The sequence below is a fragment of the Candoia aspera genome, chromosome 4 (assembly GCF_035149785.1).
Source record: "Candoia aspera isolate rCanAsp1 chromosome 4, rCanAsp1.hap2, whole genome shotgun sequence".
NCBI lineage: Eukaryota > Metazoa > Chordata > Lepidosauria > Squamata > Boidae > Candoia > Candoia aspera.
The window spans coordinates 118109012-118136182 of record NC_086156.1 but is presented as its reverse complement, the minus strand read 5'-3'; the positions used below and the strand labels follow the sequence as shown (position 1 = coordinate 118136182).

At 52.0% G+C, this 27171-nt stretch overlaps 1 protein-coding gene across 2 annotated transcripts in view; it reads left to right on the top strand.

Annotated features, from left to right (window-relative positions):
• The window catches only part of NLGN2 (neuroligin 2), a 36222-nt gene extending 12191 nt beyond the window's left edge, over positions 1–24031 (top strand). For both annotated transcript variants that reach the window (XM_063301717.1, XM_063301715.1), the window contains 5 exons: positions 6133–6189; positions 15761–15910; positions 17751–17936; positions 18676–19465; positions 23153–24031. In XM_063301717.1, coding sequence (XP_063157787.1) covers positions 6133–6189; positions 15761–15910; positions 17751–17936; positions 18676–19465; positions 23153–23972 — 2003 coding nt within the window. In that variant the 3' untranslated portion in view covers positions 23973–24031. The remainder of the gene's footprint in view (positions 1–6132; positions 6190–15760; positions 15911–17750; positions 17937–18675; positions 19466–23152) is intronic.
• The last annotated feature ends 3140 nt before the right edge of the window (positions 24032–27171 follow it).

Sequence of the window (27171 nt, the reverse complement as noted above, 5' to 3'; positions counted from 1 at the left end):
TGCCTCAGCCAGCTGCAGCCCCTTCCCCAGGAGAAATGGGTATATGACTGGGGGGACAGAGGACGCTGAAGGAGATCAGAAGCCTTCGGGATTGGGGCCCTGCTGAGAACCCTCCCGGATTAGCAAGACATGTGCTGCTTTGCAACACAGCCTGGGGGCTGCGCAACCAAGGTGGGAAGGAAGTTAAGAGCGTAGTCTGGAGCAGAGGTTTTGAAGCCACTTTCCCATTTACACAAAGGGAGGGACTCACACGACTTGCAGATCTGCATGCTGGGTATCCCCCCGCCTTGTGAAACCTGTAACTCAGCTTTCCCCACTGGAAATTCCCTGACCAGGACAGGAATGGCTATCCAACGTCTGAACAGCGCAGGCTGGGGACCGCATAACTCTTCATCCCTCACCTTTGCTCCTGCCTGTTAAAGCTCCTGATTCTACCCCCTCCCCTTATCCCAGCCTCAGTAGTGTGGCTGGAGCAGGCGCCCCCCCCACCCCCCACTCGCATCAAATGCTTGTGCATTTGGCTGTTGTTCTGTCTGGACAGCTGCTGTCCACCAACTGCTTTCCTCGGTCTGTCTGTCAGTCTGTCTTCCTTTCTTGGGTCACCTGAAAACGCCCTTCCACAGTCATTTTGCATTCTCTGCTTCCCATTTCCCCCCTCCCCTAGAAGAGCAAAGGGATCACTTGGGGTGGGGTCGGGGTCATGTAAAATGAAACGGGCTACGGCAAGGAAATATCTGGAATAATTTGAGAGCCCAGGGCAGCGCTGAGAGAGAGACAGGATGCGTCAAGAAGTTCCTTCTTCCAAACACTTTGAACACAGAATCATGCCCTGCAGAAGTTCTGCTTCTCCTCTGGGTTCAGGGGTATCCGCAGGATACGGTCAAAAAAGTCAAGATGGTGTCCGCAATGCTGTGATGCACATTAAAGAAACCAGGCAGAGCTTTGATTGCACCGTTGTTGCTGCCACATTGACTTTTTTGACCCTACCCTGGTCCATACATTTATTCATCTATTTCTCAATCTGTGTGCCCCCTTAATTAGGCAGCTGCTTCCCCATTTCCTGCCTTGCTTGAAACCTTCTTTCCAGAGCCACCCTCTTTTCCCAACCCCGGTGCCCTGAAAGTCTTCTTCCACAAATTTGGCCTTCCGCTCCCCCTGTGCCAGAGGGGCAGTTCTGGAACTTGCCGTACCGACTCGTCTGGGCTGCCCAGCTGCGACCCTCAGCCGTCCGTGCTTCCCAGACCCCTCCGGACTGGCAGGCAGAAGGCCAACAGGTGTCCTATCACTGACTTGCTGGCTCCTTGCTGAAATTTCTGCCTGCTGTGCCATGGTGGTGAATGCCAGTCTGTGCACACGCACCAATGCACACAGCAGGGGCTGCCCTCTGAAAAGAGGGGTGCTTGGGGTGGGTCTCCAACCCCAGGGGGAGGAATGCTGGCCAGGACGCCCCCTCCCTGCACAAAGCTTCTTTCAACCCGGCACCCATCATGGCCAGGACGAGAGAGGCTGGGCCGGGATGGCCTCCCCCACTTTCCTCTTCCCTCCTCCCCGCTGGGCCGCATCCCTTTTTCTCGGTTCCCACCGAGCGCAGTGGGGCGCTCCCTTCTTCCCTCCCCAGCCACCAATCTTCAGGGCTAATCCAAGCCCTGCCGAAGTGTGGGAAATGGTGGGGGGTGGGGGAACGGTGGTGGAGGGGGGAGGTTTTAAAAAAATAAAAAAATAAGGGCTATTGGGTGGAAAGAACAGTGAGCCTTCCCAGTCTCTTCTCCACCACCGCCCCCCCCCACCATTTTCTAGCCCGCCGTCCTTTTGCAGCATTGCTAAGTCAGTTGCCTTGGTAACAGGGAAAAAATTGCATTAAAAAAAAACCAGCTAAAGCAAATCCCAAACCAGTAGGCAGAAAAACAAGACAGCTGAGTGTCCTTTTCTGCTGCTGCTGTGCTGCTGGAGCAACCCCTTCTGGAGCTGGTATTTGCTTCCCCCCCCCCCCCCGGTCTCTCCACCCTACTCCCCCCCCATTCCTCTCTTTGTCACCCTCCTGTGTCACACATGCTTTCTCCAGATTGTCCTGGGGGCATTGCAGGAAAACCTCAGATGTGTGCCCCCCCCACAGTCTGTCCAAGGGTTGAGGGATCCCCCTGTCTGGGGGGCAGGGAAGCAGCGGGGCCCTCTTCTGCTTGGGGGTGCTGGAGCTGGAGAGAGAAAGGAGGACAGGCAGGGAACCTTTCTGCTGACCTGAACAAGAAGGGATGCAAGTTTATATCAGGTGAAAGATTGTTTAATTTAAGGAGGGGGGGGCGGGCAATTCCATGTTTCTGCTCCAGATTCGGCCCCCTCGTTCTAGGGAACTATGCAACATGCAGGATGCAATATTTTTCTGGATTCTCTCCCCCCGTCATTCCTCCCGCTCTGTCCTGTGATTCCTGGTTAGCGAAGTGGATAAAGCCAACAACAGCAGCCCCCCCGCCCCCACCACAGATACCTGATTAAAGAAATCTGTTGGTGACTTGAATTAGTTTGCATCTTATACCCCTATAATTAGGAGTCAGCCCTGTGGAGTTTCTTCACGGTGCTGAGTTGAAGAGTAGCATTAGAGGTTGCAGCATAAATCTGCATAAATCTGCATAGCACAGGAACAATAGTTTGAAGGGGGAAACACGCTTTCATTGTGCCATCTGACACACATTACGGCAGAAGGGGGACCCTCCTAAAACGGGGGCCTCTCAAGGTGTTGCTTCTTTGAGCCAGCTGTGGTTTTCCGAGTCTTTCTCCGAAAAAATAATTAAGGGGGGGGTGGGGGGTGGGATTGGTTGAGCGACTGATGGAGCAGGGATGTCTTTTTAGTCAATTAAAGAGGCTTCCACTCAATTATTCTAACCGATTAATCCATTAAAAGTTTATTCCCCGAATGATAACAAAGACAATTGTTATCACTGCTAATTCCACAACTACCAAATGAAGTAGAATCCACAGCTAGAATGAAGCAGGGGACTGAGTCCGGGGCACCTCCACCTTACGAGGAGAGAAACTCTGTGCATGCTCTCAGTCCTGGGGCTGAAAAGAAGGGGGGGGGTCAGCTTTTGCCTCCTTCCTTGCGAAGTTTGGAAGGGGAAGAAAGAGGTGCAAAGGATGCTTCCGTGTTCTTCCGCTCAGCTGGCCTGACCGAGGAGAGACTGTGGTGAAAGCACCGGTCTTCTCCAAGGGCTTGGGGGGTGGGCTTCGCAGCTCCGGACCTCCACAGGCTAAACTGCAACCACTTTCCCTGGGGGTGGGGGGGTGGGTTGTTCTCCCCTGAGTGGGCTTGTAATGGTGTGTGCCATTTGAAAAACGGTTACAAGCTTTTCCAGGAGAAGAATCATGGGGAGGGGAGCGCTAGCGTTTCACAGGCAGCTTTGGAGAAATTATTTAGGAAGACGGAGCGGACACAGATTTCGCTGCTGCAGGAGGAAGCATAATTTGGGGTGAAATTGGAATCGTTTCTTTCGCTGCAAAGATCTGTTGTTTTCTCAAGTGCTTCCACTTGACGGAACTAAAGCAAGCGTAGATCTACGTGTCACGCCTGGAGCCCGGGAAGAATATATCGGCAACTGGCAGCAATCCCCAAATTGTACCGCTACCCTTCCACACACACCCCTCCAAAAAAAGAAGGGATGCCTCAGGTCCTCGTAGCTGCCATTTCCAAAACTAGAAGGCTGTATGAACTGGTTTTGGGACTGTGGACTCCCTAGGTTTTCCATAGCTCTCACAAAAAGTAAGGTGTTGCAGAACAAGGAAATGATAAATCAAGTTTATTACTCAGATTTGGACAGACAATCCATTCTACAGACAATCTGAGGACCACTTCCCCACTTGATCATCTTTTAACGGGGAACCACATTGGCCTTCAGCAGTTCCAGGAAATGGCATCTAACTCCTATTTATCTTGACTTCCTCCATCAGGTGCCCCCTCCCCGGGGTTGGCACAGCACCCTCAGTGGGGGATGGCGGGCGTTCCGGTCCATCTGGAGGGCGTGGGGTGGGCGGGCCCACAGGTAGGGTTGAACAGGATCTCATAGGCCTGTCCCAATTGGAGCACCTGGGGATTGTAGTTCTGGAAGGAAAAAATGAGAGGGACTACAATGGCCGGGATTTGGGGGGAATGGGTAGGATGAAGGGAATGCTAGGCCAGTCAGAAAGGGTTAGCGGGAGTCCCTGGGCTGTGCGTGAGAGCAAATAGCTGGTCCTCCTGGGCTGTCTGAGAGTCCTGGGCCTGGAGGTCTCTCATGCACCCTTGCTCTTCATCTGCTTTTTTCCTCCTCCCTCCTCCTCTCACTGGCCTCTTGCTTTACCTATGGTGAGCGGGTGTCCTGTTTTGTCCTCAAATTGCCAGCATCCCCATTGTTTAAGGCAGTGTTTCTCAACCTGGGCCACTTGAGGATGTGTGGACTTCAACTCCCAGAATTCTGGAAGTTGAAGTTCACACCTCCTCAAGTGGCCCAGGTTGAGAAACACTGATTTAAGGAAAGAGGGCCAGAGGGAGAAAGAGGGACACCATCACACTGTTCCCAGCTTGGCCAACGAAGCCAAGCCAAAAATCGCCCCCTTTGCCCTTCCCCTGGAGTCCCCTGCAGCCCGTCAAGACTTACTGCCCCCAACTTTCCATTTGTGTGCAGGCTCCCATATTATCCCCATCCTAGTTGGCAGCCCCCATCCTCCTCTACCCTCCCTGGCTGAAGGTGGTAGCAGCTTGGGGTCCTAGGCCAGGGATGAGCAACTTTGGGGGGGCACCTTTCCGCCTCCTGACATGCCAGAGGGTCCCAGAAGGAACAGGGCAAATTGTAGTTTGTGTGTGTGTGTGATTCGGGGGGTGGGGTAGGAAGGAGAGGTCCCCAAGAGCCCAGAATCCCAGTTTCCCATCAATTTGGGTGCTTTGCGGGGCTGGTGGTTGAGATGAAGATGGAGCCCTAGATGGTCTCCTTGAGGCTTCCCCAATTTTGAAGTGGAAAAGAAATGAAGGAAGCCCCATAAGGCACCCCTGCCCTCCTGTCCATCTTTCCCGCAGCCCCTCCAGGGCTTGCCCCCTTCTGCAACCGAAGCACCCAGGCGGGAGAAAGTGCCTGGTTGGGCCCCTCAGTCTGGCTGGGCAGGTAGCTGCAGCCTCAGGGACCGGCTGCCGGGATCCTCCTGGGGTTGGCTAAAGCCACAGAAGGGGTCCCCAAACATCAGCCCCTGCCGGATTGACCAAGATGACCCCTTCAGTCTCAAGGGCTCCCTGTCCCTGGAGGTGTGCACGAGGGAGGTCAAAAAAGTCAAGATGGTGGCCACGAGTGCCTGATCAAAGCCCTTTTTTATGCCTGTTGCATGCACAGCACCCATTAAAAGAGGTCGGGGCTCCAATTGCACCCTTGCGGTTGCCATCTTGATTTTTTTCACCACTGCCCCTTGCAGAGGGCCCCGCCTTCATATGGTCCCCCGCTGCTGTCTTGGTGGTACCCCAAAAGTCAGGCTTTCTCTCCCAGAAAATCCGCCAACTGCACCCACTGTGGCCTGCTTTCCATTCAGCCCATCTGTCTCTCCTTCCATCTGCCTCCTGGCAGGGTTGGTTAAGTGTACAATGCCAGGCAGGAATCCAAGTGGTAGAGCCTTTTCCACCCTTGAATTATCCGGCTAGGAAGATTCCACCGCGGTTGGACTCCGGCCTGTCCCGTCACCTGTGAAACGCGCAGGGACTGAGCTAGAAAAAGCAGTAGGGCTGGGACTCAGAATCAGCCCCCGCCACGTCCCATGCTTGGGGTTTCCAAGTGGGGTTTCCATCCATTTCCGTCTTTAACCGTCCGCAGCTGCCCCATCCCTTCGTTTCCTCTCTAACCAACCTTTAATTTCACAGCTTCCAATTTCTTTGTATTTCTGTGTCATATTTTTTCTGGTGGGGGAAAAGGAAAAAAAAAATCACATGCACACACATTATACGCACGTTCAATCCCAAGGAAAAAACGAAACAAAGCCTAAAGATTGTTTGTATTTTGCTAAAAAAAAAAAAATGTTTTTTTCCCTTTTTGATGAACCAAAAACAATCTCTTTTTTTCTTGATCTTTCTCTCTCTTTTTTTCCCCTGTCCCATTTTTCTTTTTTCTTGTTTTTTCTTGCTCTTAGGTCCGCTCACGAAAAAGCGTGAGGAAGCGTCAGCTAACAATCCCACTCCAGACGAAGGTATTTTTTCTGCATGTTTCACAATCTTGCTTTTTAAAATATTTTCCTTTTTTTTGGTTTTTACTTCTTTTTTTATAAAAACCAGAACAAATGGTATATTATAAACTTTTGACCCCACCCCTTTTTTTCCTTTTTTTGGTCTTCTCTTTGAACAAAAAGCCCCCTCCCTCTTCTTGTTTTCCAAAATTCATCATGATTTTCACCAGTGGTTCAGTTTCCTCCCTTTCTTTAGCTTGCCCTTTTTTTTTCTTTCTCCCCTTTTTTGGGGAAGGGAAAAATGCCCTTAATCCTACTAGATCAGTAGACAGAGGGGCTTAAAAGATTTTTGTAAAAAAAGAGAAGCAGTTTAGCTGGGTTGGGGAACTATATGTGAGGAGGTAAAATATTCTTCAGAGCCAACCTGTTGTCCTGTTAGTAATTTAAAGTGGATTTTTTCTGGAGAATTGACCAGGGCTATTCCCTACCAGATCTTATTCAACAATGAATTGGTAAAAAGGAGAAATGTTTAGGCTAGCTTCCCACTTTTCCTGCCTACTGAACGCTTAGGGGCAGCGTTTCCTTCCAAGGAACTTGTCCCAATCTGTAAATATTTCAAGAAGTTTGCTTTGGGTTCCCCTCTGTCCTGAAGGAGCAGAAGAGACGGGATCCCATTTACCTCCTGAACCCATTTTTGAGAAATCTTGGAGGAAATGTGCTGTGTTGTTTGCTCCTCAGAGCCATTAGAGGAAGGGGTCTATGTCCCGTGGAGTCAAGAGGGGGATTGGTCTGCCTGCGGTGCACCATGCAAGCTGCGGGTCCTGAGGTGATTGCGGGTCTAGGAGGCATTTTAAGATGAAAGAATTAAAGACTGACTTTCCAGATGGGAACTTGACCCAGCCTGCGCCACCAAGTTGCGCTTCTCTGCCACCTCCATAGCCCCTGGACCCCGGGGCCAAGAGGGGAGGCCCAGCTTTCCTGGGAAATGCCTGCTTGGTCTAGAATTAGAGCCTTGAGACAGGGCAGCGCAGGAAAGGAATCTCCTCGGGGATCAGAGGAGGCTCCCTGCCTAGAGCAGAGGGAGAACCATGCGGTCCTGCGGTCTCGGGCGACTCTGCCTAACTGGGAACTGCAGAGCTTCTCCACAGGCATTGTCCCAATAGCCACAGGAGCAGGTGTGGTGCGCTAGCTCCTACTTCCATCCTGGATGTGAGCGGAGGGAGGCCAAGCAGGGGGCACCGAGTTGTGAAAGGCAAACGTAGCTCCTGATGGCCTGCTGTGATGGCTGGTGACGCTTCGGGTCCCTGATCGTCAGCAGAACAGGCTGGGGCTGAACTGGGGCTTTTCGTAGGCAAAATGGCAGTGCCCGTCCCTTGGTTAAATTGGCAAAACCCTTTTTGAAATGTATGGACCGTAGAGAATTAGATCTGTCACTGAGAAAAGGGAGAGGGAGGGAGAGGGAGGGAGGGAGGGAGGAATACGAAAAGGGGTCAGTTGATTCAGTCACTAAATCCATGGGAAAGTAAAGACAGATCAAGTCATGCAGTGGCTTCAACTAACTCTATCCAGTTACTGCTATGGTGGGACCGCTTAAACCCAGTCAGTTAACCCACTTTGCCCACCCAGTCCTCCAGGCAAAAAGCTGGAGAGAGAGAACAGCTGGAAAGGCAAGCCTCTCCATTACAGAACTCGCTGGCAAAGCCTGGCAGCCCAGAATAAGCCCCCAGACACCGATTGGCTGGGGTGGTCAAGCCGTGCCTATTGCTCTTTACCTGGCCAGTGGGAGGGGCTTAGTGATGTCACAAAGCCTTGTCAGTACTCTTCTGGCTCAAGGGCTGATGGGATACTATCAACTTCCAGGAAAAAGTGGGTGGGGGCATGGTCCCCCCCCCCCCACAAGGGGATGATTTAACCAGGAAAAGGAGATTTTACAGAGTTAGTGGCTGAGGAGATAAACTGGTTCATGTGATCAGTGCTAGAATCTGGCTATTACAACGATGATTGTTATTTTATTCAGTGATTTTACCAGTTTAAGATGATGTTTTTGTTCAGGGGTTAATCCCACTGAATTTGACGAGACAGGCGCTCCAATTTTTGAGCGTGGGTGTTGTTTCCAGTCGCAACTGATGGCGAAATGGGGCTATGCAGCATTTCAGATCCAGAGCCCAAAAAGTGCTTTTCGGCAGGCAGGGCTGTGAACACCCCCCACCCCCACCCCCGGGAGATTGCTTTGTCCTGGGATTATGGAGATACAGCTGCTGCTGTGCCTGGGAAGAGCTGCCCTGGGTTACAAGAGATGCAGAGAAACCCTCAGCGGTGCAAAGCATCTTTCCTACTCCGAATCAGAATCTACGCAGCCCCATCCTAAAACGCTTGCTTATTTCTGGGATTTATCTGCCAGTCCTGTCCCAAAAGGGGGCAAATAAATTGCCGAAATAAATGAAATGCATTTTTAAAAAGACGCTAAATAGCCGTTCCCAAATGTCTGTAAAATACACCCCAGATATATTTCTATCAGTATCATCAACAGGAATGCAATGGCAAGAGGAAAGAGGGGAGGGGCGGTTTATTTCAAAGAGAGCTGAAAAATTATTCAGTCAGGCAGGAGGGGGTTTGAGGGGCGTGACCTCGATCGAATAGATTGGAGAGGGACAGTTGCTTTCTGCCCTAATTATTTCTTAGTGATAGGAGTTTGGGCTGCATCTCTTTGGGATCTTTCAACCCATTAAAAATGGTAGTCCAGGATGGCGGTAAATTCCCAGCTATTGTGGGAAGAAAAGCCTTCAACGTACGCGCTGTTTCCAGTGGGTAACAACATTCACAGCTCCAGATGATGGTTTAGTCCTGTCCTCCTCCCCCCCCCCCATGGCACCACTGTAGATTCTTTACCCATGCTCTCTTTTGATGCCACCGTGCCATCTGAACCACAGCCTCTTACGGGCCAGCGCAAGATACAGAGGGAACCCAGGCATTGTTTTAGCATGTCTCCTTCTTGCCTATCTTAACTGCATCAACTTCCTCTCTGCTTTCAGACAGAATCCCAGCCTCAAAGCTAGCAAGTGGGGCTAGCAATGCATCCCTCAGGTGTACGCAAGGACATATTCACACAACAGAGTCACGGTGTTCCAACCGGCAAGAATCAGAGTCTTTCTCTTCACGGCCTGATGCGGAAGCTGGAAGCTTCTGCCGTGAGCTTAACCGCGTTCCCTGTTATCAATGAACCCTGGGAATGTGGTTTCTTTTAAAACTGGCTTTGGAGCATGCCAGAATCCAAAACCACAACTCAATCCTGGCTTGTTGTAACAAACCACAATTTTAAAGAAACCACCGTCCTCTGAATTTGGCCAAAGGGGGCGAACTGTGGTTGGTGTGAAGAAGTTAATGTTTTCAGTCTTCTTCAGCAATGCAGGGAAGAAGGAGTTTGCAAAATCTTACGTGATAGAAGGTGGGGGGGAAACACGGCTTTTTGTGATGACCAAGTTGGCCCTGAGGTTACTTCCTTGCAACCAGACAGTCTGCGCACACTGCCACTGCTCGATGGGGTAGCCAAAGGAGATGAGCTGGTGAACGTCTTGCACTGTTTTGCACTGAAGACAAAACGCTGCTGCCCTAGATTAAAAAACAAACAAACGTAGCTTGTAGAAAACTAGCAGGGCAGGCAAGGTGGAGATTTTTCTCTCTCTGTACTAGATTTCTACTTACTGGGATTTCCCTCCCCACATTTTCTGGGGAAAGCTGCACTGACATTAGAGATGTTCAAAATATTGAGTCAATAAGATGGAACATTTGGGGAGATTCCAGAAGGCTCCTCCAGATGACACTGATCAGCCTATTCTGGAGGGGGTCCAGCAGCTTTCCTTCCAGAACAGAAAACGGCTCGTGACGTTCTTGATGTGGCGCAGCCTGAAATGTCAGGACTCTGTAAAATTCCAGAGTGGAACATTTTGTCTAATGGATAAAATCTTGGGATTCTCCCCGTCGCTGTACTGCGTAAGGCAGTGTCTCTCAACCTTGGCCACTTTAAGACGGGTGGACTTCAACTCCCAGAATTCCCCAGCCAACCCGTCTTAAGGTGGCCAAGGTTGAGAGACACTGGTGTAAGGTGACCCTGACTGAAGTAAGGACGTCCTGGAATGTCACCATAGCTTTAACTCCTATGTTTGAACATCTGTAGGGAGAGATAGCTTGTTGAGCAACATAATGTTCTTCTTCCATCTAATGAGGACCCCGAAAAACAGAAATAGAGAGAGTGGGAAGTTATCCTTTGACCAAACCTCTGAATCTGTGATTCTAGCGAAGGGGTAAATTGTGGCCTGCAGGGGAATTTTGTGCATGACAGTTTAGGAAGTCTCCTTGCTTCTGAGTTGCTCTAGCGTGCTCGTCGCCTGCTTAGAAAGGCAGAATGAAATTTAAGGAAGAACGATATGGAGGACGTAGCCTGGAACCAATGCCAGCCCAGAGTTAAACACGGGATCTTTTGATTAACCCCGAACCCTGGGAAGATTGCCAGTTTCTATCTGGTGCCCAGGGAATAAAAACAGGGATGTCATCTGAGCTTTCCCAGGGAGAATTTTCCAGATGTGGGGTGCCTTTCCTGAGAAGGTGTCCTCCTATTGCCTATTATTCCATGGGGGCAACTGAAGACCCCCATTGAGGATCTTAAAGAATGGGGAGCCAACTGGAACCAGATACCTCTGTGTGACGGTGAGGCGTCCTTACCTCCCATGACGCTTCCTGGAGAGGTTTCCGTTTTGAAAATCAGCTCTTAGTTCCTACAAGGGTGACAGTGGAGCAGTTTGAGCTGGCTCAAGGTTTCCCAAAGGCACGGCTTTCGAAAATTTGCTGGCTGGGGAAGGCACGTTGGCGCTTTCCATCGGCCTGGCAGGAAATCAAAATCCCCACCTGCACACCTCCTGGAGATTGGCTCGCCCTTGTTTTGGTCCTGCTGGGAAACGCCTGGCAGCCTGCTGGACCATCAGCCGCGCATAGAATGGCCCTGGTGCCTTCCGGATGTTCTGGGACTACGGCTGAGAATCCTGGGAGTTTCAGGCACCATGTGTACCTGGTTGGAACGCCCAGCTGGCAATGAACCAAGCATCTGTACAACCTGCATGAGATTGTGGTAGACATCAGGACGATCCTTCAGCAAGGAAACAATAGAATTTGTTGCTCCTGAAGGTGGCAGTGGCTTAGGGGGTGTCCTGTTCAAGGGCAGCAAGTCGGTTGTCCAGAAGATAGACGGTGAGGAGGCCAAGTCTAAAAGCAGAAAAAGGGTCAGAACCAGGTTCTTTGAGAGAGGAACACAAATGTTTGTTCTTCACTGATGGCCTGGTAGAAATTTAGTTGTCCAGGAAGATTTCGAAGTTCTGGGTACAGGTAGTCCTCACTTAACAACCACAATTGGGACTGGAATTTTGGTTGCTAAGCAAAGTGGTCATTAAGCAAATCAGACCCAATTTTACGACCTTTTTGTGATGGTCGTTAAGTGAATTGCCGCAGCCATTAAATGAACCATGTGGTCGTTAAGTGAATCTCACAGTTTCCTACTGATGTTGCTTGCCAGAAGCTGGCTGGGAAAGTCAAAAATGGCAATCACGTGACCATGGGGGATGCTGCAACAGTCGTAAGTGTGAGGACCGGTTTTTCCAGCACCATTGAAAGTCCGAACCACCACTAAATGAATGGCCATTATGCGAGGACTAGCTGTAGCTGTAGCTGTAGTAGAGGATGGTTGCAAATGTAAAACTTTTGTATTCTGTTTTGGAGGACCTGCCAAGCTCAGCTCCTAAGACTTAGCCTGTCAGAAAATTATTCATTAGTAAGATCTCCTGGCATCTGATTTTGGGGGGGATGATCTTCCTTGTAAGACAACCTTCTTTTGTTCGCTGACCTGCGGCTCAGTAGCCTGCCATGTCTGCACCCTGTAGGATCTCCTCGAGTAGATCAAAGCCAGTTCTGGTCAAAGTGGAGTTGGGCTCCCTGCATTTCAGTTTTGTCATTTGGGGACGTTCTCCGAGGTCAGTGCTTCTCAGCATCTTGGCGTGTCTCCGGTTCTGTTGGAAATGAGATCCTGGGTCATCAGGATGACACTCTTGGGCTTTTGAGACAACAGGTCAAATTAACTTCAGCCAAAACATATCACAGGAATCTTCATTGTGGGCTGCAGGCAGTATCTTGGGACCATCCACAAGAGCCCTGTTTTGCAACCATAAAACATGAGGAATTGCAATTAAAGTTGTAAATCAGTTTGAGGCCTTGCAAGAAAGAAGTAGGCGAGCTGACGGCAGGCGGCCTGGTCTTCAGGCCAAGAGGCTGCGCAGCCAATGCCCAGGGACGGTACAAACGGTCAACTCAGGAAATTCTGAAGAGCGGGGATGTGGCAGTCTGTGACAGGGCGGGAGCTGGGCAGCAGAGGGAAGGTGCTGGTTCTTGCCAGCCCTTAAGAGAAAGGTGATTCCCACGTTGGCAGAGATGTGGGTAACGCATGGGGCTGCTGGGGAGACCTGGGCCCTGCAGAAGCTCCTCCCTCGGGCTGGGCTGCATCTCATCATGGAATTGCAAGCATCTTGCAACTGAGGAAAGGGAAGGGAAGGCGATAGAAGGCTAAAGCGATGCCTTCTGCACAGCGTTGCTAGCTAATGGCATAAGGCTGCAGGGCCCTCCTTAGGGGGTGAGGAACCCTGCAAGGATGCTGAGCCCGGCAGTTTGTGGAAACCAAGTGGTGAAGGTGCTTGGCTAGAAACCAGGAGGCGGTGAGTGCTAGTCCCGCCTTAGACACAAAAGCCGGCTGGGTGACCTTGGGCCAGTCCTCCTCTCTCAGCCCAGCCCACCTCACAGGGTTGTTGTTGTGGGGAAAATAGGAGGAGGAAGGAGCATTAGGTATGTTCCCCGCCTTGAGTTAGTTATAAAAATAACAAAGGAGGTATAGAAAACAAACAAACAAACCACTTTTGTCCAGGACCATCCCCCTGCAACGATGGCTGATGCAATTATACGAGGGTGGGCCTAAGGTTTGGGGAGCGTGGACAAAAGGCAGAACCAGGGACGTGGCAAGCATTCGGTGCATGAGGGATGTCTTTGCGAGGGAACGCACAAGAAACTGGGCAAGGATGCCCTGAGCCGGTGTGTTATGTGGTGGGGCATGTAGGTAGGGCCAGCACATAAATGGAATTTGATTTAGCTAAGTATAATTGAAATTACGTTAAATTCATCATGTGCAATTAATATCGTTACTTCCTCCACTTATCTTTAAGGGGGCCAGACCAGCAATTTTCAGAGGACCCAGTCCTGCCCCACTGGGGTTGCCACTCAAGTAGGGTGGGGTGGCTGGAAAAATAATGACCTGCTTCCCATGACATGCTTCACTGGGTCAAGAGGAAGTACTTTCACTGTGTTGGGGGAAGAACTAAACCTGGTCAGCAGGGAGAAAGTTATAGAAAGTTAGTTTTTCAACTCCAAATGGAGTCAGCTGTGCTGTGTGCATCTGTACAGGAGGGTGAATTGACTACTGGAACAGAGAGAGACTGCTAGAGTGGCCCTCCAAGTGGGCCGATCTAGGAATTCTGTCTTGCTGCTTATTTTATGTTTCCTTGCATTTGTGGTCACGTAGGAGCCGAGTGGGTAACTCTGTCCACATGGTGTTGGCCCCAATCAGGCCATCACTGATCACCATGGCAGCCGGGAGAACGTAGAGCAGTGTTTTTCAGCCTGGGCCCCTTGAAGATGTGTGGACTTCAACTCCCAGAATTCCCCAGCCAGCCATGCTGGCTGGGGAATTCTGGGAGTTGAAGTCCACACATCTTCAAGGGGCCCAGGCTGAGAAACACTGCCTTTGACAAAACCGAGGCATGATCTGTAATGCAGTCCCCCATCTTGGGAATGGCTCCAATGGCTGTCTGAAAACCTCACAAATGGGGCAATGGGATTTGAGGACTGTGCCCTTTGCTGGCAGAGCGCTTGCAGAGTGAATGGTGGGAGAGGAATGCAGCAAGGACCCGAAAGAGGGATTTGCCGGGATCTGCCCTGTGTCAGGAGGGAACGGGTGGACCATCTTGGGCCATCCCGGCCCATCCGTATAATCCAAGCCGGACTGGGGCTGTGCAGACCCCGTCCGAATGCCTTGAGAGTGCCAAGTGGACTCTCCCTGGGGGCCCATATGCAGATGCAGGGGGAGGCAGCGCCTTGTCTTAGCCCCCACCCTCCCTGCTTGCTCCCCCCAGGAAAGGCAGGGGGGAGGGGGGAGTGCAAAGTGCTAATTAAGATCTCCATGCACCTAATTAACGCTCTCCCCTTGCACTGAATTAATTAGGCTCCAGGTTGCCATGGAAATGGGATGTGACCTAGAAACGGAAGCAGGGGTTTGAGGAGGGAGGGGGCATTTTGTTGTCGGTTTCTCCTGCCTCCCCCCCCACTGGAGGTACGGGTGCGGATCGCAAGGGGGTTGCAACCGGCTGGAACCCTTTGCCCTCGGAGCAACTTTTAGGAATGAAGCAGGGCAAAAAGAAAGAAAAAGGAATGTCAGCCTGAATCCCAAACATCTCTGAAACTTGCTGAGAAGTCTGCAGCTTGATTTAGGGAATCCTCCAGCCTTCCATCCACGCCCACCTGGCCCGGGGCCACCAGCATATCTCCCCGCTTACCCCGGCTGGTGACCTTTCTTACCCACTGACCACGTTCCTTGTCCCCAGAACCACCTGGGGGAACTCAGGCCCTCTCAGCTCCTGAATTGCCCAGTCACGGATGCGCCCCCCCCCACCGTGGCTTCTGGCCTAGCCCCTTGCCCTTCGTGGGCCTCCCCCCGCCTATCCTCCCGTGGGCTGACCACCCTTGCATCTTCGGCAGACCCCGTGGTCCTTGGGACTCTGACCGACTCCCCTTCATGCTTCGTTGGATTGCTCATTACAGTCCAACAATGGCCACACAATGTTACGGGGAGTGCTCAACTTACGACCACGAATGGGACCAGAATGTCTGTTGCTATGCAAGGCGGTCATTAAGTGAGTCATGCTTGATTTTACTACCTTTTTTGGTCATTAAGCAAATCACCGCTGTAGTTAAGTGAATCATGTGGTTGTTAAGTGAATCCGGCTTCCCCCATTGACTTTGCTTGTCAAAAGCCAGCTGGGAAGGTCACAAATCGCGATCGTGTGACCCCGGGACGCTGCAACTGTTGTAAATACATGCCAGTTGCCAAGTGCCTGAATTTTGATCACGTGACTCTGCAGCGGTCTTAAGTGTGAGGAGTGGTCGTAAGTCACTTTTTCCAGTGTCGTCGTAACTTTGAATGGTCACTAAAGGAATGGTTGTAAGTCGAGGACTACCAGTATTTGGAGATAGCCTGGTCCTTTGACCAGCACGTGTGGCCTGTGGCTCTTCTGCCTTTCGGACCCATCCCCTTGCTAGGGATGCTTCCTGGGTATGAACACTGGGGAGACCAAAGCAGGTCCTTGAGCCAAAGGGGTCTTTCATCAGAAGTGGAGTAGGACAGCATGACCACCTCCACCCTCCCGGGTGCCCTTCCCGTCCTGGCTGCATGCACCTCCGGCTGGGGTGGCGTCAAAAGGTTTTCATGCTGGCTGCCTTTCTCCTCTCACAGATATCCGAGACAGCGGGAAGAAACCTGTGATGCTCTTCATTCATGGCGGATCTTACATGGAAGGGACCGGGAACATGTTTGACGGCAGTGTCTTGGCTGCGTACGGCAATGTGATTGTTGTCACCCTGAACTACCGGCTCGGCGTGCTGGGTATGGGGGGGAGGGGTCCCAGCCCAGGCCTCTGTCTCGGGGGGCGGGGGGGCGGCCCAGAGATCAGGAGCTTTGCCCTCAAGTCCGGCAGCTTCTTCCACGGGGCGGTCAGGCCCCTTTCCTTTTCCCTAGATCGGGGTAGGCGATGCAGGCAACACCCCCAGCCCCTTTTCCAGCCCTGGGAACACCTGCAGGTATTTGCGGATGGGTGGGTGGATGGATTGACTTCCTTGCCCACTTCCTGATTTATTTCCCAAATTTTGTGTCGTGCCCCAATCTTAACAGATCCTAGATGGGCAGCTAAAAATGAATTATTTCGAAAACAATAACAAGCAAAATAGGTCTGTTATTCCCCTACCAGCACACACCTTTTTACTTTAAAATCCTAGCCGCTTTAGTGACATCAATGCAACACCACTGTGTCACCTGTGGCCATTTCTTTTAATCACAGGAGCTGCTCCCTCCCCAACTAGAATTTCGTTGCTTCCCCCTGGTAGAGAAAGCTAGAGCCTTGCCTTGGGGGCGGGGGTGCCTCAGGGGTTACAAGCTCCTTGGATCAGCTTACTGTAGATTGTGGAGTTTAAATGATGGCTATGAAAACTATTGTTGTGGTTGTTGTCGTTGTTATGGCCCATTCCTACTTTGCAGCATCATGCCTGGGAAATAAAACACACACAATCCTGATCTTTAAATGATCTTTGACAGTCCTGCGGGTGACCTCATGTTTTGCCACTGTGTCCCCCTAACTGACGCACAAAAAGAACTGCGTGTTGTTAAGAACATTGCATTTGCACCGAAGCATCTCATGCAGCAAAACACAGAGGTGGGCCTTTGCCCTGGAGGATGGGCAGTGTAGTGCAGAAGGCAGTTCTGCAGCTATCAAGTTGGGGAGGAAACATCCCTGACTTCTGTGGCTGGAGATCCCAGCCTGGCGCAAGAGCCACGGCCTCAAAATAATTGACGTTGTCCGCCGCATCTGCATCGGGTGTGGCTCAGCTCCTTCCACCCCTCCCTTGGTCCCCCCTCTGGGCATGAAATTTACCCAGGCACAGCAGAAATTAATATTTCATTAAAAAGTCTTTAATACTTAATGGCAAGGCCTTGTTATCTCCAGCAAAAGAGCCCCAGGATGGAGTAATGATTAATTTTAAAGGAGATCGGTCATGTGTAGATGCAAATGTTTAGCAGAGGCGAAAAAGAAAAAAAAAAGATATAAAAAGATGCCTTCAAATCGATTGCTTTCTTCAGCTTCTTTTGTTTAAAATAGATACAAGGCAATCTTTGTGGCTGAATTTACCACGTTGGGCTGCCTTATCAAAGCCTGTGTGCCCGGAGGTAGAATAGCATCCTCAAGAGGCAGAAGAAGATTCAGGGACTAAAAATCAGGAAAAAGAGCATGAATTACAAATCTTGGGCTTTGTTCTAGTCTGTAGGGCAGTGTTTCTCAACCTGGGCAGCTTGAAGATGTGTGGACTTCAACTCCCAGAATTCCCCAGCCAGCATGGGTGGATTTCAACTCCCAGAATTCCCCAGGCTGGGGAATTCTGGGAGTTGAAGTCCACACATCTTCAAGCTGCCCAGGTTGAGAAACACTGCTCTAATTCCAGGTATGAAGAATTCTGCCAGGGATTCACCCAGTGAGGGACTCAGCTTCTGTCCCAGATGTATATTTGCATGGATCTTGTTTTCTTTAAAAGCCTGTCGAGGAATATTTGTGGAAATGCTGCAGGACAGAGAGTGACAGATGCGAATGGATTTCTGTGTGTGTGTGCGTGTAATGTAACACCACGATCCCCCTCTCTGGTTCCTGATTTTTTCCTCTTTCTTCCTCCCTCGACAGGGTTCATGAGCACGGGTGACCAATCGGCCAAAGGGAACTATGGCCTCCTTGACCAGATTCAGGCCTTGCGATGGCTGAATGAGAACATTGGCCATTTCGGGGGGGACCCTGAGCGCATCACCATCTTTGGCTCCGGGGCAGGGGCCTCCTGCGTCAACCTTCTCATCCTGTCTCACCACTCGGAAGGTAGTGCTTCGGTGACCCAGGGTGGTGGTGGTGGTTTGCAACGGGCACCCTCTAAGAGGGGTGTAAAGAAGTTCATTGGGCAACCGTTAGATTTATTTCCTGAATTTAATGATTTGATTGATGCTTTGTTTGTATGGACGTTCAGCAGGGGTGTCTGCACTGTGGGGGGGAGTAAAAACATAACTGGATGGCATTCTGTACATTAAAAAGGACAGAGGTCGCAGCTGTAATCTTAGCTTTTTCACACACACACACACACACACCTGTTCAGTTTGAGCCCCTGCTTCCATGCATGAGGTCCGGTTTCAACCGTGGGCAGATTCTGCTGAGAGGACCAGCATCTTCCCCACCCTAGTTGTCTTCAGATGTGCTGGGAGCGACAGTAAGTCCTAGTTTTCTCTTGTAATCTCGGGTGCCCATCCGTAATGAGATGTGGGAATGACCTGGGGAGACGGGAGAAAGAGCCGCAGACTGGACAATCACCCTGCAAAAGGGGTCTCGGCCCACAGAAGGGAAAGGGGCGTGGGAAGCATCTCAGAAGGGACCCTCCCTGGTTTCCTGTAGAGTAAAAACTGAGGAGGGGCGAAACACCTTCAGACTTGCAAGATTCTGTTAACGTAACCTGACCCTCAGGAGAGAGCCAGCAGCCACCGTTGTGCTTTTTTCTCTGGGCTACCTGGGAGGGCTGGCCCTGTCCCTTCACTGGGTCACTGATCCCCCTTTCCCTCCCCCACAATAGGCTTGTTCCAGAAAGCAATTGCGCAGAGCGGCACCGCCATTTCCAGCTGGTCCGTCAACTATCAGCCGCTCAAGTACACCCGGATGCTGGCCTCCAAAGTTGGCTGCGACCACATGGACACCAGCAGCACGGCGGAGTGTCTTCGGCGCAAGCCGTACCGGGAGCTGGTGGACCAGGACATTCAGCCTGCGCGCTACCACATCGCCTTTGGCCCCGTGGTGGATGGCGACGTGGTCCCAGACGACCCGGAGATCTTGATGCAGCAGGGCGAATTCCTGAACTACGACGTCCTCATTGGTGTCAACCAAGGGGAGGGTCTGAAGTTTGTGGAGGACTCCGTGGAGAACGAGGACGGCATCTCGGCCAGCTACTTCGACTTCACCATTTCCAACTTTGTGGACAACCTGTACGGCTACCCGGAAGGCAAGGACATCTTGCGGGAGACCATCAAGTTCATGTATACCGACTGGGCTGATCGGGATAATGGTGAGATGCGCCGGAAAACCCTTCTGGCTCTCTTCACTGACCACCAGTGGGTGGCGCCTGCTGTGGCTACGGCCAAGCTCCACGCCGAGTACCAGTCGCCCGTGTACTTCTATACCTTCTACCATCACTGCCAGACGGACACTCGCCCCGAGTGGGCTGATGCAGCCCATGGGGATGAGATCCCCTACGTCTTCGGCGTGCCCATGATTGGGGCCACGGACCTCTTCCCCTGCAACTTTTCCAAGAACGATGTCATGTTGAGTGCCGTTGTAATGACATACTGGACCAATTTTGCGAAGACCGGGTGAGATGATGATGATCGCAGTCCTAACAACCGCAGCAGCAGGTCCAAGGGGCGAGGGGCAGAGCGGAGTAGGAGGCCATAAGGTAGCTTCAGGGTTGGAAAGCTGGACCCTAGTAGTTTGTGTGGCCGCTCTTAGGGTCAACAGATACGGAGACGAGAAGGTAACGGATGGGGTGAAGGGGGTCTTCCTTCAGTCCAAGAAGGGATGAGAGAAGAACAGAGAATATTTCTTTCTTGAAAGCTTTGAAAAAAGGTTGGTTAGAAATGCGGCTGTTGGTGGTTTGAGGGTCACATGCAGTTCACAAGAATTGGTGTGTGAGGAACAGGAAGGTGTATTTCAACCCACCTGACCTTGAGCTGCAGAGAAGGAAGTCTGTGGAATGCCTTGTCTGGGCAGAAGGGATACAGGCCATGGCTAAAATCAAGCCGAGATCGAGACCCCAGTCCACCCTGGAGGATCAGAAGGCCAGGCAAAGCCAAGGAGAAGGAATGGTCCAAGTCAATAACCAGGATGGACTCCTGGCAGCAGAAGTGGGTTGCTCTGAGCTTAAGGCTTCAGAGCCCCTGAAGAGTTGCCCCGTTCCTTAGACTGGAGAAGTGGAGAGAAAGGGTGCTTTGGGGGGTGGGTTGTGGAGGGGGCTTCTGAAGAACTTGGCGATGATTTCAGTGGAGATGGGGGCAGGGAGGAAGGTGTCGGCCCGTCTGGGGAAACGGGTGGGGGTCCGGTGTCTTAAAAGAAACGGCAAGCAGAAGAGATGCATTATGCCAGTCTGCCGTGGAGTTCGGGGGTTGGGTGGATTCGGGGGCTCAGAAAGGGGGCTGGCTGTGGCCCATGGACTGTCTGGTCTCTGTCTCGGAGGAGGAATGCTGTGCTTGGATAGGGAGGAAATGTCAGACGAGGGTATCAAGGGGAAGGGGGAGAGGGTGTGTCGCACGAGGTGACTCAGGAGCAAGGCGGACCCTTCCCCTTCCTTCCCCCAGATGAGGGGGAGCAGCCATGATGCAGGAGACCAGGAGAGCAGTCAAGGCCTGCTGGGCATTCTTCACCTGGAGAGCAATGTTTTGGGCAGAGGCATCTGCAGTGGGGGTCAAAAAAGTCAAGATGGGCCCTGCATGCAGGTAAAAAAGACAATGGGCTTCCACTGTGTGGGTGGAGCTGCCATCCTGACTTTCTCTTGATACCTCCTCCCCCCTCCCCCGCCCAGCAGACACCTCTGAGTTGTTGGGCCCTTTTCTCAGCAGAGAAGTCGCCCAGAGGGATGAATGAGGCCTGGGCCTTACGGGCCCTGATGCCAGGAGCTGAGTTTGCAAGGTTGCCGTGCAAAGGAAGAGCTTGCCACGGACTGTCTCGGTGGTCCAGGTGTCTGCAATGCCCCCCATCCCCCGTTCCTTAGAAATGCAGCCCCTGGTGCCAGAGATTGAGGGGGTCAGTGCATTGCACAGAGAAATAAATAAATTGTGCATTGCACAGAGAAATAAAAAGCTCACAGTGGGTCACCATGTGTGTGAGGTGGGCGGCCCTATAAATTTATGAAAGAAATAGATAGATGGCTGGGGGTGGGCAAGGCCCAGAAGGGAGAGCAGAACTCCTGGCCCCCCCTACTTTCATGGCATTGCCCCCTCCCCCAGCTAACTCCCCCACTTGTAAAACAGGGCATTCTCCGAGCTGTCGGAAGAAGGCTGCCCACCCCACCTTGCTCCAGAAGCTGTGACATGCCTACAGTACAGACACATGTGCAAAGGAGTTGTAGTTTCTGAGCCCCGTGTCCTTTCCTCGGTGCCAGCTTTCCCCAGCCCGCCACGTATCCTCAGCCACAGCGCCCATCACCTCAGGCCTCAGAGGCAAAGGCTGTAATTGAAAATATTGTGATGAGCAAGTGATGCATGTCACTGTGAAGTTTGTCCTAGAGCAGAGATGGGCAGCTCAAAGGTTGCACTTTTCATTGGAAAACAAACAGGAGCATTTCCCCCCCCACAAGGTTTAATTTAGTGTTTCTCAAACTTGCCAAGTTTGAGAAACACTGGTTTAATTGATAAAGTGGGAATCCTGTCCTATTCTACTACTCTATAATACTCTTAGTCACAAATGGTTGCCAACACATCTTAGCAGAAGGAAGATAATGCGGGGAGAAATAGATTGAAAATTTCACACAGCTCCCATATTTTGGAATTCAGATGCTCAAACTCTTTCTAAAGAGGTCAGATGTCTTAACCCTTACTAATAACTTTTCCAAGGCGATGTTCACACAGACTCCCCTAAATTTATTTATTTTACTTTTTCAGGAGTCTAAATCCAAAAAAAAAAGCTAAATCTAGTAGCCTGTAAAAGAGGGAACTTAAAAGGAGAGAGAGGGGGAGAGAGAATTCAGTACATGGATGCAAAAGTAATCTGGCTAGGAGATTTGAACTGACCCACATAGCAGAGGAACTCAGAGAGGAGATAGTTATGAGCTATTCATAGAATTGTGGAGTTGGAAGGGATCCCCAAGGGTCATCTAGTCCAACCCTCTGCAGTATGCAGGATAACCAGTTAAACCATCCTTGAGAGGTGGCTGTTCGTAAAAACCTCCAGGTAGATTCTTTCACTTTCATTTATTTATATCGGGAGGCTGGCCTTTGGCTAAATGTTGGCCTGGATTTCCTATCAAAATGAAGTTGTGCAGTTAGATAATTTTACCTTTTGAACTTACTATTTTGATGGCGGTGGCTAGAGAACCATCTTTAGCAGTAAAATGTTCTACTTTTATTTGTTTGCAAATATGGTAAGTCCTGCCCTGCTGGTACTGTGGCTGGCAAGATTTCCCTTCCTGCTTTCATTAAATCCTTTGCAGGTAGTCCTCGCTTAACGACCACAATTGGGACTGGCATTTTGGTTGCTAAGTGAATCGGTCATTATGTATGTATGTATTTATTTATTAAATTTACTCACCACCCAATCTCGTTCAGTGATGACATTAAGCAAATCCAACCCGATTTTGCGGCCTTTTTTGCAGTGGTGGTTAAATGAATCAGTGTGGGCATTAAGCGAACAACGTAGTCGATAAGCAAATCACATGGTTCCTATTGAGTTTGCTTGCTGGATGCTGGCTTGGGAGGTCAAAAATGGTGATCACGTGACCGCAGGACACCGCAATGATCATAAATGCGAACTGGTCGCCAAGCGCCCAAATTGTGATCACGTGACCGCGGGGACACTATGATGGTTGTAAGTGTGAGGACTCCTCGAAGGTCAGTTCTCCTGCACTGTTGTAAGTCCGAACCATCACTAAATGAATGGTCATTAAGTGAGGACTACCTGTACCTCCTTTTTTGTAGCTCGTAGGCTGTTCGTGCTAAAATTCTGACAGAAGGGCCAAAGGGCAAAACTCCCTTGCTCTCGAGGGAGGAACCAGGTGTGAACAGCTTCTGGACTTTCTTTGGCTCCTAACATCCATCTTTTCCCTGTTAGAAAGAGATGCTTTCCAGCCATACATTCCAGAAACGATGTCTGGAAGCTACTCCCAGAACCCCGTAAAATCCCAGAAAATTGGCCACACGCGTGCCTGCGTGGACAGTGCCAAGAACTGTAGGACTGGGATCCTCGTAGGCGATGGGGGCTTTCCGTGACGCGTGCCTGCTCCGAAGCGGCCGAGGTGCCGTCCTGGGCGGGTCAGCATCCGTTCTTTACCCTTCCTCTTCCCCCCACAGGGACCCCAACCAGCCCGTGCCGCAGGACACCAAATTCATCCACACCAAGCCGAACCGCTTCGAGGAGGTGGTGTGGACCAAGTTCAACACGAAGGACAAGCAGTACCTGCACATCGGCCTCAAGCCTCGGGTGCGGGACAACTATCGTGCCAACAAAGTGGCATTCTGGCTGGAGCTGGTGCCCCACCTGCACAACCTTCACGAGCCCCCCTACACCTCGACCACCACCCGGATCCCCCCCTACGTCACCCGCTGGCCCAGCACCCGGGTGGGGCCGAGCACAACCCGCCAGCCCATCTCCACGCTTCCGCCCGAGGAGGACGACGTGGGCCGGCCTCCGCGCTACGTCCCATTCCCCGGAGACTCGCGGGACTATTCCACCGAGCTCAGCGTCACCGTGGCAGTCGGCGCCTCCCTGCTCTTCCTGAACATCCTGGCCTTCGCCGCCCTCTACTACAAGCGGGACAAGCGGCACGAGCTGCGGAGCGGGCGGCGCCTCAGCCCCCAGCGGAGCGCGGCCAACGACCTGGTGCATGGCGGGCAGGAGGAAGAAATCATGTCCCTCCAGATCAAGCACTTGGAGCATGACGCGCACGACCTGGAGGCCCTCCGACCGCATGAGATCCTACGCCCGGCCTGCCCGCCCGATTACACCCTGGCACTCCGCCGGGCCCCCGACGACGTCCCCCTGATGACCCCCAACACCATCACCATGATCCCCAGCACCATCACGGGTATGCAAGCTTTGCACCCCTTCAACACCTTCCCCACCGGACACAACAACACTCTTCCTCACCCTCACTCCACCACCCGTGTATAGTTGTCCCCCTCTCTGCGCCCCCAGCCGCCTGGTGGGGGGGGTCTCTTTCCAACCTGCCCTGCGAGGGAGGCCCTCTGCCCGCCCCAGGGCCCTGGCAGATCTTTTATATAACACTGTGGGGGGACGGAACAGAGTGGGATCGCTGGAGAGACCCGGGGGTGGCCCGGTGGGGTTGGCGGCCCTTCGCCCAAACCTGGTTGCGCCTTGGAGCTTCCGCCACCCCCTGAGACGTGGCGTCGCACGGGGGCCCGGGCAGTGTGGGAGGCTGCCCTTCTTCCAACAGGTCAAGGATTGGAGTTGGCGGGCACGCTGGCGGGAGAACGGCGCCCTTCCGAGGGCTGTTGGGGAAGCTGATGATCGTTCTGAAGGCTGCTTGGGTGCTCAGGTTGCTGGGGAGACAGAGAGGACCCTCGCCTTCCCAACCAGGGAGCTGCCACTGTTCCTTGGGCATCCCGAAAGAGAATCGAGCAAGTTCTTGGCACACAGCAACAGAGGAAGGGCCTTGTTAGCTGTTTTTTGGGCTGGATAAACCAGCTCTAAACCTGGGCATCAAAGCTTAGAGCAGTGTTTCTCAACCTTGGCAAGTTTCAGATGGGTGGACTTCAACTCCCAGAATTCCCCAGCCAGCGCATGCTGGCTGGGGAATTCTGGGAGTTGAAGTCCACCCATCTGAAACTTGCCACGGTTGAGAAACTGGCCTAGAGGAAGGAAGGACAAAACCAGCACCTGCCCAACTTTTCTATGGCAACCTTCACAGAACCTCCTTGATCCTGCATGCTCAGCGCCAGATCACACCAGAGAACAGCCAGTCGCTCTCCCTGCTGTCCAGCTTGGCGGCTTGGCTAGCTTTTCTGTGGAGCCGAGAGGCGTGTGGAGCAAGGGAAGGACCGTGCCCTTGGTCATCTCTCTTAATTTTCTTGCCTTTTTTTTTTCCTGAGCGGAGCCCGGGTAGATCGTGCCTGGGCTAGGCCATCCGAGGGCCGACGCTCGACCTCCCATCGGGGTGGATGGCAGCAGGACCCGAGTGAGGAAGAGTGGGCCACTGGTTGGGCATCCCCACCGAATGGGAAGGAGAAATGGATGTCTCTCCTTCCTTCTAGAGCGGAGGGTCCAACGGTTTGAAGAGGACTCCGTCTCTTCCCCACGTCCTGGAAGAGGCCCCCTGTCTTCTCCATTAGTTTTGTCCACTGGCCTCCAGGAAGCCAGAAGAGAAAGCCGCCCAGGATCCCCAGTGGGCAACTGGGCCACCACTTCCTGTCTCTGCTGGAACGAACACGCCGGTGAAGTCCAGAATTAAGGCCGGAGCAGGTCTGAGTGTCTGCTTGCCTGTAGGTTGCTTCCAAGGAGAAAGGGGGAGCCAAGCAATGGGGCATTCGTTCTGACCGAAGGGGAAAGTAGCAAGAATTTCTCTTTTTTCAGGTTTAAAAATAGGTTATTGCCAGGGGTGGAAATGGGGAAGCTCTTTCTTAAAAAAAGCAAAATTGAAAAGGAAGGCAAAGAGGCCCAGCATTGCAGATCTTGACCCTCCCGGGCATCCCCCTGATGACGTGTTCCCCAGTCTTTTGAAAAAGCCTTTTGAAGCAGCTGGACTAGGAAATGCCGAGCAACATCTCCACCTGACCTTGGAATTCCCCTTGGATTGGAGAGGGAGAAAGCGCCTTTCCCTGCTCCAGCCATCTCTTAGATCAGCTTCCTTTCTGCTTTCCTGGCCTTCTGGGCACACATCCCACCTGGCACCCCCAATCCTCTTGAAGCTTTCTCCTCTTTCTGAAAATACTTGACCGGGTGAGGGGCATCCAGGGGGCCCTTTGTCATGTCATCTCTGGATCCGGGCTGGGGTCTTCTTGAGGGAGCAGAAAGACTCGGGGTGGGAGAGGGGCTTCTCCTCTGCCTCAAAGCCCGGCTTTTGCCAGTCAGACAAGCAAATGCAGGGATTTGGGCGAGGTGCTTGGTGGGCATCATCTGCCCCAGCCCATCGTGGCTCTCCAGGAATCCTTTCTGCATGACGTGACAATCTCCTGGGCGGATCCCTTGACTGGGGGGCTGAGTGCCCAGGTTTCAGGGCATTTGAAAGAGCCCATCATCTTGGGTGGACCACGAGGCACGAGGCTTTGGAGAAAGCTGACGGCGAGGAGCCTCCTGCGTCTCAGAGATGTGGTATTCCAGAGTTGGGTCCACCCACCTGTCCTCGCCAGGGAGGCAGGAGGCTGCCGGGTGGAATCCTTGGCCCCCGAGTGGGCAGGGACTACCCTTTCCACCTTTGCAGGGCGGGGCCCCTTGAAATCCTGCCTGCCCAGCTGGGTCGGTGGCTTTCCACGTGTTCCTTTAGTGCTCGCTGATCCCTGTCGCCATTCACACCGTGTTGTCATTCAGCGTCTCTCTCCCTCTCCTCCGTGTAGGCGCCGCAACTGGCCGCGGTCTCAGGTCTGCACCACGGCTGTAAGTTGCTTGAATTAAGTGGCAAGAACACTGTGGTTAAATCTGCAGTGTAGACAAGAAGGCCGTCCCTTTGCAAGCTTCTCTTATTGGTTCTGCTCCTGACCAGCCCACCTCCTTGTGCCCGCATTGTAACTAGAATGCAGTGAATGATCCTTCCTTCGCCCCTGATGGCTGATCGCTATCCTGTGTAGCTTGGCTTGCTTCCATGAGCCATCTGTTTTTCTCCCAATGATTTATTCTTTTCTTCTGGTGCGAGGCATGCTTCCTCATTGCCCACGAGAGCGAGGGTTCCATAAATTGCTGATGGGGTGGGGAAAGATCATGGGGTGCATCGAGGCACCCACCCTTCTAGCAGGCATTCCTTGGGTCTTTCCATACAACAAGGACCCTCCTGTCCCACCGTTGCAACAGAACCCTATTCCTTCTCCAACATATTCTTGATTTCCATGGAACCAGACTGTCCTCCATCTACAGGTAGTCCTCACTTAAGAACCACAATTGGGATTGGAATTTAGGTTGCTAAGTGAAGCAGTCATTAAGCGAATCCAACCAGATTTTACCTTTTTTGCGGCGGTCGTTAAGCGAATTGCTGCAGGCATTGAACAAACCATGCGGTTAAGCAAATCACATGGTTTTCCATTGATTTTGCTTGCCAGAAGCTGGCCAGGAAGGTTGAATATGGACTCTGTGGTGGTCATAAATGCGAACCAGTTGCCAAGCACCCAAATCGTGATCATGTGACTGTGGGGATGCCGCAACA